This window comes from Crinia signifera, chromosome 6 (assembly GCF_055691185.1).
Source record: "Crinia signifera chromosome 6, ASM5569118v1, whole genome shotgun sequence".
NCBI classification, from domain to species: Eukaryota; Metazoa; Chordata; class Amphibia; order Anura; family Myobatrachidae; genus Crinia; species Crinia signifera.
Genome location: NC_139222.1, coordinates 159,467,785 through 159,481,680, shown reverse-complemented (window position 1 = coordinate 159,481,680; position 13,896 = coordinate 159,467,785). Strand labels below are relative to the sequence as shown.

Sequence of the window (13,896 nt, the reverse complement as noted above, 5' to 3'; positions counted from 1 at the left end):
CGCTTGCTGCGCTCGCGGTACTTTGGGCACAATTTTATTCTCCCACCACGCACCTAGTGGATGGTAGGGCATGAAATACCGCCTGTCAGTACATGTCAGCTCAAAAAACAGTAAAAAAAAACATGTTGACCTTCCGACCTGTCGACCTAACGATGTGTCAACCTAAAACCATGTCGACCTTGTCCCATGTCGACCTTGACACCTGTCGACCCTCACCCATGTCAACCTAGACACCTGTCAACCTAGACACCTGTCGACCTTGACACCTGTCGACCCAACGGTGTCGACCTAAGTGGTGTCGAGAATACAACCGTATCCCGTGTTAGGTACACTTGCAGAGATCAAGGAAATGATTAGATGGTGAGTGGGTTGCCTATTGATTTGCAGTGATGAACACTGATTGAACACTGATTGATTTACAAGACATTCACACACAATCCCCTTAATTCCCTTACGTTACTTAACTATTTTTGAAATAAAATACATCACATACCATAATCCAGTCCTTTCTGTGTGAGTCTCACCACAAAGCCAGGATTCACAGCACCTACTGTATCCACCAGACACATTGCTAGAGAAAAGACAAGGAGAGAAGAATATGCCATGTCTGCAGTCAACTCTATCTGGCTGCTGTTCTGCATGTACTGTGCTACATATGCAATCACTGCATTTATAATCTGCACAAAGTTAAACCCAAACAAGGAAGCAAAATGGAATGAGGAAGTGTCAGTCAGCATTGCAAAAGGTATATCCCTGGTGTGTGCCGAGGGTACAACGGTCCGTAAACACTTGCTTTCTAAGTAAATAAATACACTGAGACATAGGGTTGGCAGATAAACTGTTAGCTAATTTGTTGAATAAATTATGATTGTTCATTTAAATATGTATAGTGGCAAAGAAATGACAGAGAGAAATCATCCCATCTGCAATGCCCAAACATAACCACCAAGCATTGCAGGCAGATACCCCCCAAAGTGCACAAACACAACCATAAAAAACTATAGCAACAAAACTTTTCTACTCACCTACCTTGACTACCCACCCATTTGGGATGATGATACTTCCCCCTGTGAGGGTGGTACAGCCAACTACCAGTCAACGAAGGGAGCACACCTCAACCAAACAATTGTACCCGGACTGATGACCTGCCGTTCTCCCCGCCACAGCAAGGTTCTGACCGCAGAACCAACACTCCGCCACCATATAAAAAACTGTACAAAGCAACAACCCTAAACAAATAGCTGGTGGGTAGCGTTTACCTGTTTGCTAGGCTGTGAGTATACGCAACCTAACGAATAGGTCTGAATCAGACTCAAAGTGTCTCCTGACCCATGGACTTCCCACAGTCTTCAGGTATTCCTTTGGCCTCAGCCATTTACTCTGCTAAGCCTGCCTCAGTTGCTTACTAGGAAACCCTGCTGGATCTACAGCCAGACCTCTGACCTTCTCCATTACAAAGCCTGCTCGTTCTTCCAGTTTGTCTCTGCAGTCCTCCTTCATCCTCAGAACCAGTACCATCTTCTTTCAGTTCTTCCACAGGATTGTCTTCACCACCATATACAGTCATCTCAGTATTCTTTACTCTTTCACCGAATTCTTTGTTTTATTATTGCATCTGTTTTTCACAAAACTTTCTCAAAGACATATTTGTGACTGCTCCTCTTTTATTTTTATCCAAGAATTTCTGGAATATTATTTGACGTATTTAGTTGCAGATTCTTAAACCGGTGCAATGAGAACTTTACACCGCAACCTACAAACTTCCCTACTGTGAAAACCTGGGTAGCCTACACATCGTCTCCGTCCTGAGTGGCCTAGCTCTCAACTGGGTATCGCCCCCTATAGGAACGTTCTGATCCAATACTCTCAGATTACCCTGCCTTTAATTTATCTTTTCAATGAGTCCTCTGCAGCTTCAGAGATTCCTAATATACCTCAGGGTAGTCGTCTGATGAGCCAATATGTCATTCAGTTTCAAACATTGGCTTCCGGAATAATATGGAATGAAGAAGCCCTTGTGTCAGCCTTTTGGAACAGGCTCTTTGATTGCCTAAAGGAGGATTTGGTGACCCGTTATATTCTTACAACCCTCAACCACCTAATTTCCCTTTGTGACAATTTAGACCTGCTTTACCAGGAACACCAACTTGAAAGAAGTAGAAGTGAGCGAGAGCAAACCAAATTTTGTCCACTTCCTGTGCCCAGTGCTCCAGCCAACTTACCTCCTGTGGAAATAAAGCAAATCAATTTCAACTGATGCTGAGGAACATTTCAGGCATAAAAAAATAAAATATTTGTATGTACTGTGGAGCATCCTCTCATCTCGTGTCTTCCTGTCCTTGGTGTCTGGGAAATGCTCCCTCCTAATCTGTAAGAGAGGTCAGATTGGTAGAAGTGATATCCTCTCCTTCCTATTCCAGTTCTAAGTTGTTTGTTGTACTCTCCACACCACAGTGACATATCAGGATCAATGCATTATTGGATTCAGGAACAGCAGGCAACTTTGTTTCTCTCCAGTTGGTATCCCAATTTTGTCCAGCATCTTGATCAACCCAATGGTCAAGTCACCCTGCAATCACTTTGCAAAATGGAATCCTCTACCAAGAGGACATTGAATTTCTAGTTCTTCCTAAATCCTCCCATAAGTCGGTGATGGGGTTAAAAATGGAAAACTGTCGTCAGTTCTGTATGTCCCAGATAACACCTCTTCATCAAACCTTTTCCAATGATCCTCCTTTTCCACCTCAGTACACCTCTTTTCCCCATGTCTTTAGCAAGGTTGCTGCAGATACTTTCCACCTCATAGGTCATAGGACTGTCCTACAAAGCTTATTCCATGGAAGTCTCCTCCCAGGGCCCGTACCTGTCCCCTCTCTATTCCAGAGACCAAAGCTATGTCAAGTTACACCAAAGAGAACTTAAAGAATGTATTAATTTGTCCATCTACAGTCCCTCCCCTGCTGGTGCAGGGTTCTTTTTGTTAAAAGTAAAGATGATATTTTGAGATCCTGCATAGACTATCGTGGGTTAAATGACATCTCCATTAAGAACCGTTAACCAGCAAAGTAAGCCAGGGGTCATTTTTGGACTCTTCATACTTTACCATCCACGTGTACTACAGTTGAGCATGCCATAGTATGCCGAGCAAAGCACCAGGCCGAAGCATAGGAGTGAAGCATTACACTAATTGGGTGTCCATGTCCACATGTGTCTAGCTTTTTTCATGTCAACCTTTTGACCATGTCAACCCTTTTTTATGTGGACCTTTTCCAATTTTTGAACCTGCGACCTATTGCATATGTCAATCTTTTTGGTGTCGACCTATTGCAGTTGCGTAACTATAAATAGGGCGCCCCCCCTTCCCCGCCGGAAATTTCATCCGCCAAACACCCCCCCCGTAAAATAAAGCCTGCCCCCCCCTAAAATAAGCCCGTCCCCCATAAAATAAAGGCCACTACCCGCCTCCAACCCCCAACCCCGCTGCTTACCCCTATACTTGCTGCTGCCAGGACCCACAGGTCTACTTGCCTCTTGTGGCCCCAGCTCTCTGGCAGGCTTCTGTTAATGAAAATGACCCTTGCAAAATGGCTGCCCCTAACAGCAGACCATTTTTTAGGATGCTAGAGGATGCCGCCGCCTCAAAAAGTGTCTGCTATAAGGGGGCGGACATTTTGTGAGGGTCATTTTCATTAACAGGAGTCTACCAGGAGGAGAGCTGGGACTGCAGACAAGTAGATCTGTGGGTCCCGGCGCCGGCGAGCAGAGGGGCAAGGTTGGACCCGGCAGTGCAGCGCATGATAGCCGCACAGACCCCCGGCACCCACACTTACTCAGCACCTCCCCGCGCCACTGATCTATTAAACGTCTCATAATCTGCAATACCAACCTCAAATTTCAGTGGAAAATGCTATACTGACATTGGCCAGTAGAGGGCAGTATAGTCTTATATAAAGATATTTTGCACACATGCAGATCATGTTAGGAGATTCGGTACTTATGTATTATCTGGGCTCCCATGTTAAATGCACCCCATTTTTTCATACCCCTACTATCCAACTACGCATGGAGTTGATTTTATATAGTGTTGGAGTTGATTTTATATAGTATGGCGAGCGCAGCGAGCCACCGTGCCCGAAGTGTGGCGAGCACAGCGAGCCCCGCGAGGGGACGCGGTCTCATAAGAAAACTGGGAGCCCAGATATTACATAAGTAGCGGAGATTCTCATTTGCTCACCTGTTGAAACATTATTTGATTTTCCCCAAAGGGTTATGGCCCTCATTCAGTACATGCTGACTACATGTTAAGCTACTTGCCACGCCCGGAAAACAGGGGTGACCACCTCTGTGCGTCAGTGGCGGATTAAGGCAGCGGCGATAGGGGTGGTCACCCCAGGGCCCCTACACATCAGGGGGCCCCCACACTCACAGCACTGCTGCCAAATCAGTCAGAGAGCACGGCACTGCCCTGAGGAGCAGCGGGTGCTGGGACCTTGTAGCGCTATTTGCTGAGTGTCAGGGCGGAAAGCGCTGCTGATTTAGAAAATTGTGGCCGCACGCTGATTGGCAGGACGCTCAGCCAATCAGCGTCCGGACAGTTTTTTCGAAATTAGCAGCGCTTCCTGCCCGGCAAATAGCGCTACTAGCCGCCGCTTCCCAACCAAGTGCCGTAATCTCCTTCCACCTTCCCAGCCCTGTGCCGGGGACACTGACAGTTGCCAGTTTACCTCTAGCTGCCACTGCCTCATACAGGCGCCTCTCTCCTGGCTGCTGCTGCTGTGTGCAGTACATAGGGATGCCTCGTACAGGAGCCCCAGGGAGCCCCCTCCTGTAAGCGTGGGACACAGGTACAGGAGCAGGCACGGGGAGGGAGGGGGGGTGCATCGTCGGCGTGATCTGTGGGGGGCCCCAACAAATTTGTTGTCCAGGGCCCCCACAGACCTTAATCCGGCCCTGCCGTGCATGTCCCTCCCTATGGACACACAAAAATGAACTGGATAGGCTATTAGCTGCAAATCCATTCACATGCCGCCAACCGTTGAATGATTTTTTCCAATGTGTGGTGTCATTGAGTAGCCCAGGACTTATTCAGTGGCTGTGATAGAAGGAGTTGGATAGGGGCCCTAGCTGACATCACACTCCCTCTCTCCAAACGCCTGGGCACGCCTTCATTTTTCCTGACATTCCCAGAAAATGAATGCTTACCACCCCCAAGCCCAGACTTCAGTGAACTTGCATACGGCCAGAGATCAAAAAATGTGCAGGATGTTATCGCAGGAAGGCAATGTGCATGCATACACTGGGACGTACGTATGCGCAGTCTACCAATAATCGCCCAGCCTGAGCATTCGCATTAATGTCTGAATAACCCCCTATATTTGCTGTTTTTTCATGATAGTGAATTTATGATGTAATAAGTTGTATTTTAAACATATACTCATGGGCCTTATTCTGGTTGGAGCGGCCGGGCCGTACGCGTACGTCCCGGGGTTTTTCATGATCTGCGCATGCGTAAATTCGCTAATGCGCAGGCGCGACCACTGAACAACGCTTACGGACGGGTCTCAACGTGCGAAAAAACCTGTACGCGAGTGTACGGGTATTGGGGGCGGCATAGGGGCGTGTTGAGGGGAGCGGCCGAAATAATGAGGGAAAATGGGCGTAAATATGGGCGTACACGGGGGTGTGCACCAAAAATGAGCGGTGCTACTACCGCACGATCGACTAAAGCACCGTTCATTTCGGACACCAGACAAGCGCCCGCCAACCGCCAGCTCAGACCACCCCTACAGATACCGCATGCCAGCGTGCGGCTGAGTTTGCTAATTAACGCTGATTACTACTCAAACACATACACCTGAATGTAATAAGCAATGCTGCAGTCTATTAAGTCCAAACCATTATTTCACTGCCTGCAAGCCACACACACAGCACTCAAACACATTGAAAGCTTATGTTTCTATACTTCTCCACATTTAAAGGTTTGTTTAATTTAAGGTAAGAATCTTTTTAACACCTGCTTATATACGCTAAGGTAGGTATTTGCTAAACAGTTAGACACATTCACTACGTGCTTTCATAGACTTTACGCAGTAGCACACTCAATGTACACAAGTCGACATGTGTCAACGTGTTCACTCTAATACTAACATAGGTTTTGTATTTAGGATACAATAACATAAACCACATCTAACACCTACAAAGGATGTTTCAGCAATGTTTTAAGCCCATGACCACTATTTTGCACACAATCTTTGTATAGTACCCAAAATAATGACCTGTACCACTATCTCATCTGCTATGATTTGGATTTGACTACACTCTGAATGTAAGATGCCACCAATCACATTATTGCACTCTCATCTCTCTAACAAAGGATTCCTACATCTGCTTATGACACTGTAAAATCATATATATTTAAAAAGTTATGCATGTTTGTTCACAAGCTAATTTATCATGTTTGGCCCATTCACACATCTTTTTTTAGGGAGGACACATATGCATTCCTACACAAATGTACCTTTTCACCCTTGTTTGTCTGCCTCACCCACTCCATGAGGAAAGCATTGTTCTGGACCTGCTTTTACCTACTACTGTAGGAGCTACCTCACCTGCACACAAACTGCTTTCTAACCTATTAAGTTGCTCTGCACATGTGCTGACACAAACTAATTAGCAGGGAAAAGTTGGATAGGAACATGGGAATGGCCATGGAGAGGGTTACACATGGGAAACTTCGACCACACTTCCACAAATGTTCAAAAATACCCTGGTCAGTAAGTACACATAAATCTAGTATTTGTTTCACACAAGAAATGACACATACCACAATTTTGATTTAATTTGTAAAATAAATTTATTTGCTGTTCAGCATCACAGCTTATTTCACACTTTAATGTGAGAAATCAAATAAACAAATAAAATAGACACACAAATAATAAAACAGCCAGAACAAGAGTTTGCATATCTCCAAACATGTGTTACCCTGCAAATGCAATGGTGAAAGAAATGGGGACACCAGAATACGTACTGCAACAACCAGGGTGAATACTAAGCAAGATACACACCACCACAAATTTATCCTGCATTTGTAGAGGTCAAAATACAAACTTTCATGCCCATGGCACGCAAATGGATAGATGGCCAACTCAGGAAGCGGATGTCCAGTGCAATTTAAACATTTGGGGTCCAACCACAGAGGAAGTGAACCAGGTCTCATTATTTGGGCCCTTTTTTCCCCCTTTTAGATGGGGCCTTGGGGACAGGGGCCTTTGGCTCAGCTGCCTTGCGGCGTCTTCCCCTAGTCGACACAGGAGGGTCAGCAGAGGTGGAAGGTTGGGGAGCAGCTTGGGGTGGGGCAGCAGATGGGGGATTGTCCCTTAGGGACCTGGCGGTGGACAGCTGCTCCGCAAGAAGTTCATTCTGGCAGCTGAGGTGTTGGCCAATGCTTACTATGCCAGCCGCCAGAGTGTCGTTAATGCGGGTCAAGGCCTCACACTGCAGCCTGTTTGTGGCCTTCCACTCCGCCAGAAATTCCGCCACCTGCTGCTGACGGATCGCAGCATCCACCCCTTGCTGCTCGATCCTCTCCAGCGTCACCATCATGCTCTCTTCCCATGTCTCCTGTGGCTGGGGCTGGGGGTGTCTTCTTGGTGGAGGATGGACCACTTGCTCCACCTGTGGCTCTGCAGAGGAAGATGCTGCCGGTACATCCTGGGTTTCTGCTTCTTCTAGGATAAGAATTGAAAACAATGTCACCATCACATACGCAATAAAAAATATCTTTCTAAATACAATGCATTACTGTGACTTACCATCAAAAGCAGCATCAAAGACCTCCGCCGGGAGCTCACTGTCCATATTGGAGATCCCCCTGATCTCCCCCACATCAATCACGTCCAAGGAGTCCTGCTCCAGGGGGGTATACTCCAAATGGTCAGGCATAGGACCTCTCCCTGTGGACATGCTGTGGTTGTACCGGTCAGTCATCTTCCTCTTCAGTGTACTTTTGAAGTCAGTCCACCTACAAGTTTAAAAATACAAATATCACCATGAGATATGTGCACCACTGTGCTACGTGTAGGGTTACCACCTAGTCCCTTAAATTCCGGACACATGTTAATTACACAGGTTCTGTGGCAGTTTAAAATTAGGTGAAGTGGAGTCTTGAAGTCAGCCAGCCACAGAACCTGTGTAATTAATATGTGTCCGGAATTAAAGGGACTATGTGGTACCCCTAGCTACGTGACATTTCCTAGTGTGGGTGCTCTTATGTTTTTTTGCCATATGTGTCCCACACACACATTCATGTCTCAATTAGGAGGCATTTCAGTGTCTCATCTCATTCATTAGGCCACTAAATGCACATACATACATCACTATGCAGAAATGACATCATCCATGGCCAAATTAGGCACCTCCACCTGGTGTGAAACTACACATTCCACCATAGCTTGACAATGTGGTTATTATGGAGTAATTTAACTATGGAATGGCATACTGGGATGTGTAGTTTCTCACCAGCTACATGTGCACAGTTTGGTCATTCTTGTTTCAGTAGCATCATATGGAACATGTTACAACACCTCTTTCAAAAACACACTTTCTCTTGTCCCATCACATACTTCACATGAGCAGAACTGTGCCCATAACCTCACATCACACCAATGGTGCATGTTTCATATATCAATGTGGGTTATTAGACATGGTTGTGTTCACATGTGACATTGAAGTGTAGCACTATCTACAAACACACCTTTCTATTAGTCTCAAAACATACATGTAACATATGTACACACATATGACATCAGGGGGACAAAGACCAGGGCAATTTTTCAGCAGTCTCCAGCAGGAACTGAGGCCCTTATTCTAGTTCACTCTTTCTGCCCAAATATTTCTTTGATGGACAAAACCATGTGCACTGCAGGTGAGGCAGGTGTAAAACCCCACCCAAATCTGATTATCTCTGCACAAGTAACACCTGCCTCACCTGCAGTGCACATGGTTTTGTCCATCTAAGAAATATTTGGGCAGAAAGAGTGAACTAGAATAAGGGCCTCAGTTCCTGCTGGAGACTGCTGAAAAATTGCCCTGACAAACACACTAACCTTTTCTTCACCGCGTCCCAATTTCTGACCACTGGTGCCACCTGGTTCACTTTCTCTGTGATCTTGTCCCAAAGTTTTCTCCTTGCACTGGCACCCGGCTTCCTGGTTGGCAATTCAATCCATTCGCGTGCCCTGGGCACTAGAATTCGCATTTCGGCCTCTACAAATGCAGGGTTTCTCTTTCTGGTGGTGGTATCCTGCTCAGTCCTCACCCTAGATGTTGCAGCACGTTTTCTGGTGGCCCCAGTTCTCTCACCATGCACCTGCTGGGTCACACCTGTTTGGAGAGATGCAACCTCTTGTTCTGGCTGGTTGCTTGGCCCTTGTGGAGCTGGTGGAGGTTGAACAGGGCCTGTTACTGAGGGGCCCGCTTGGCCTTGGGTCCTCCTTGTCCTCTCCTGCTCCCTCTGCCTCAACCTTTCCAGCAAGGATTCTGCTCTGGCTCTCTGGAGAGCGTCCTCAGCTGCGGAATCGTCTGAACAAGACATGTTTGCAGCAATTGTGGCCTGCATCTGACTGAATATTTATATGTTAATCTCCCGCCATGAACAAGGGGGCGTATATTTTTCCCGCAATTGACTTGCTAATTTACGCCGATATTTCCCGCCGATAACTGCCGCTTAAATTACGCAGGTCTCCGCGCACCTGATCAATCACCTGTATATGCACATACACAGGTTGTGGAGCATTGTGTTCTGCATCGTGAAATGTGTGCACCTGTCATTCCAATGATGAGTGTTGTCAGCTGGTATCTGTTGGAGTTCGTGTATGCTTTGTGAGTCACATTTCAAAACATCGTTATAATGCTTTCCTTACATATGTAATGAGTCTGAAATTGTCATACACCAACATGTTGCATTGTGCCCCTTTAAGCAGCGTATTTGTAAGTAGACGCTTGCGTGTATTAATTTCTGCACACTGTATATACAGTACGTCTCTCCATGGAAAACGGTGTATTGTGCCCCCCTTTAAGCAGCGTACTTGTAAGTAGACGCTTGCGTGTATTATTTTTCGCACACTGTATATGCAGTACGTCTCTCCATGGAAAACGGTGTATTGTGCCCCCCTTTAAGCAGCGTACTTGTAAGTAGACGCTTGCGTGTATTATTTTTCGCACACTGTATATACAGTACGTCTCTCCATGGAAAACGGTGTATTGTGCCCCCCTTTAAGCAGCGTACTTGTAAGTAGACGCTTGCGTGTATTATTTTTCGCACACTGTATATACAGTACGTCTCTCCATGGAAAACGGTGTATTGTGCCCCCCTTTAAGCAGCGTACTTGTAAGTAGACGCTTGCGTGTATTATTTTTCGCACACTGTATATACAGTACGTCTCTCCATGGAAAACGGTGTATTGTGCCCCCCTTTAAGCAGCGTACTTGTAAGTAGACGCTTGCGTGTATTATTTTTCGCACACTGTATATACAGTTCCTCTCTATACATTGAATGCATGCTGTTGGTTTTGGTCTGTGTATATCGGAACGGTCCGCGTAAGTTTCTATTCGCATCCAGTTTGTTCATGTAAGAAGGATTAATAAAGTTAATACCAAACAAACAATTTTTTACACCAATCAGCAAGCACCAAAAGTGATATATGTACCTGCAATTAATAACTGCGCCATTGCCACCATGACTTCAACCAGGGCTAGGGCGTTTTCTACCCAGGAGCTATTGGCCTTGGTTGAGGTCATGGACCGCCGCCTGGGGCCCAGGGGCCCTTATGTGTCAAATAATGACAAGCGGCGGGCATATAATGCTGCCCGCCGGCTAATTTTCGCCCGGACCGGCGTGGATAGGAACCTGGGACAACTTGAGCTGCGCTGGTCTGACCTGCGCCGGCGGCAGCCAGTGTTGCTTTGCTCACTTCGCCGCCATATTGCCCGATGTAAGTTTTTATTTACTAGTATGCCTGCGTTTTTTTTTGCAAATGTTTTCTGTACTTTTTATAAATATGTTCCTGAGTATGTGGGTGTATAGGGGGTGTATATGGGGTGTATAGGGGGTGTATATGGGGTGTATAGGGGGTGTATAGGGGGTGTATAGGGGGTGTATATGGGGTGTATATGGGGTGTATATGGGGCCGGCTCCTGCTGCAATGAAAACTGACTATTATAAAATGGCTGCCCCCATACTGCAGACAGTTTTCTGTCTGCAGTATGGGGGCAGCCATTTTCTAAGAGTCAGTTTTCATTGCAGGAGCCGGCCGGGACCGTGACGTCAGGCAGGTCCCGGCAGAGAGCCGGGCGAGATGCAGACTGCGGGGACAGGTAAGTGTGAGAAGGGGGGTCAGGTTAGGTGGGGGGGTGGCGGGTGGCGGGCGGGCGGCGGCGGGGGGGGGGGCGCCGAAAAAACATCCGGCGGGGGGGCGCTGAAAACCTAGTTACGCCCCTGGGTGTGTCCTGTCCTTCTCCAGGAACAAGGGTCCCCTTGGTGGTTTTTTTGAGTGTGGCCATGCCTCACCCCTTGAATAATTGACATAACAGTACATCCAATGAGATATCCGACATTAGTGGTGTGGTAGTAATGTGGCTCCAGGTGTTGGGTGGCTCCAGGTGTTGGGTAACTCCAGTTCCCAGCATGATGTGCAACATAAATGTAGAGATTGTTTTGTTAATAGTGTGTGAGGCCATGCGGATGCATGCTTTACAAACATAGCTGTAGGCCTATAATTTGTACAGCAATGTCCTAAATTTAAAATAGTAAGGAGTGCTTAAGCCACAACAATGTCATAACCCTTAAATAGCACAGCCTAATTGTGAGGTTAGAGGACAGTCCCCCAAAACCAAACTACCAATTGGGTCTCAGCATACATACATTCAAGAAGGAGTAATTGAATTAATGTTATTTACTATGTACAGTATGTGTGTGTTAACATATTATTTTTTAGTACTGTGTTTACAGCAGACCCATCTTCAATGTAGTTTAAAAATGTATGTGGCCTTCACACATAACTCTGAACTTTTTATTATGTACAAATACAACAAACATTTGTGTATGTTATATATTAATTTTTTTTTTTATCCCTTCACTACAGACACTGAACAGCAGCAGGAGGAGGTGGCAGCCCTAATGCGGGAGATCGTTCTCACCCTCCTGTACCTCCAGATCCTGTTTGGCCTTCTGGAGGCCCGCATTTAATTTTTTTTTATCCCCCCCCCCCTCCCCCTTATTATTTGTGTTATAAATAAAAGTTTATGTACAGTTCGAAATTGCCTGTGTTTTTAATCACAAATATGTTAGAGGGCTTGTAAGGGTAGGTACATACAGATGTGTACTGTAAGTTATACTTGTAATTTGAGGTGAGGGGTAACGATTGATGTGTGAATGTGTGTGTTTTTGAGTAAAATAACACATAGTGAAAATGCATGAATGTTTAATGTTGTTCGATTAAAACATCACACATAACATCAGGGTAGGTATACATGTTACACATTGTGGACAAAGTAATTATGGACATAATTTAGTACATATACTGAAACACCAACATAACTTGATTTAAAAGTAACAGCAATATGGGGACACATAGATAGTGATTAAAATGCCACATTAGAACATAACAAATATACATGTAATGAGGGTTCAAATGTTGTTTTATTAGGTCTTTATTAAGGTAGACAATTGAGTTAATAGAAAACAATAATAGATTAACAAATAGATTAATTAATCAATTGTCAGAATTGTAGTTGAAAGGCAAGATTTGCAGGTCCATATATGTGAAGGGTATGGCAGCGTACACGGACGTACGCTCACTCTCACGAGCGGTGACATAAGCTGTTTTCCATTGAAAACAATAGGGACCCGTCCGTGCAAGCTGGCGTACGCTCAGATCTACGCAAGAAGTCGGTGGGAAGACGGACGAAAGACGTCCGTAAACGGCGCCGTACGCTCAGTTGTACGCCTGTTGTCGGAGTGCAAGGGCTGAGCCGTCCGCGTACGTTGCCGTACGCTCATTTGTACGCCACTCCCCTTCTGCGTTATTTCTGCCCGTACGTAAGCGGCTGATTTGTGGGTGGACTTAACCCCAACGACCGCGTACGGCTAGCGTACGTTAATAGTGAACGTACGCACGTTTGGCCGCTCCGATCAGAATAAGGCCCATAGTATCATGAGGTCATTATTGCAGTATTATGTAATTAATTAAAAAAATTAAGACATTTTTATGTGTATATATATTTTTTGTTTGTTTGGTGCTCACACAGATTGCCCCAAAGGGTTTATGATTGTTTGCACGTACAGCTATTTAGAGTGTTTAATAATGATGGATTTTAACTGATTGGTGACCAGCATACTTATCTCACCTGAGACAAGGGGCCTGATTCAGACCTGTTCACTAGGCTGAGTATACTCGAACAGGTAAGCTCCGTCCACCACCCCACCTAAATCCTGCCCCCCCCATGCCAACTGAATCCCCTCACTAGCATGCGAGGGGATGTATACTCAAAAACATTCCGTCGCATGTGCCCGAAAAATCCCCCTCGCGGCAGGCGAAAATCATTCGCTGGTTGTTGACCAGCCTTCCCTCCATACTTACTTTTCAGATGCCCGCTATCCACGATATTTGGTGCGGACACTGACGTCAGTCGTCCGCCCCATGCAGGAATCAACATGCCTGCATTATGGGGATTCCCATAAAACTCTGGGTGTTCCCCTGCTGACGCCCACTGCCCGTCCCCTCGCCAAAGCCATTCGCTTCCGGTGTTTGCGCATGCACATCTTAGCGCATGCGCTGACCCCGAACATCAGGGAAGAGCCGAATTCGGACCTGTATGGCCAGCAATTAAGTGCACATC

The 13,896-nt window shown here is 46.0% G+C and overlaps 1 protein-coding gene across 1 annotated transcript in view; it reads right to left on the bottom strand.

The window, feature by feature from the left end:
* The window catches only part of LOC146008477 (bactericidal permeability-increasing protein-like), a 62,572-nt gene extending 61,947 nt beyond the window's left edge, over window positions 1-625 (bottom strand). Inside the window, exon 1 of the mRNA XM_083147810.1 lies at window positions 494-625. Within this exon, the coding sequence (XP_083003936.1) occupies window positions 494-605 (112 nt within the window). The 5' untranslated portion in view covers window positions 606-625. The remainder of the gene's footprint in view (window positions 1-493) is intronic.
* Window positions 626-13,896: the final 13,271 nt, after the last annotated feature.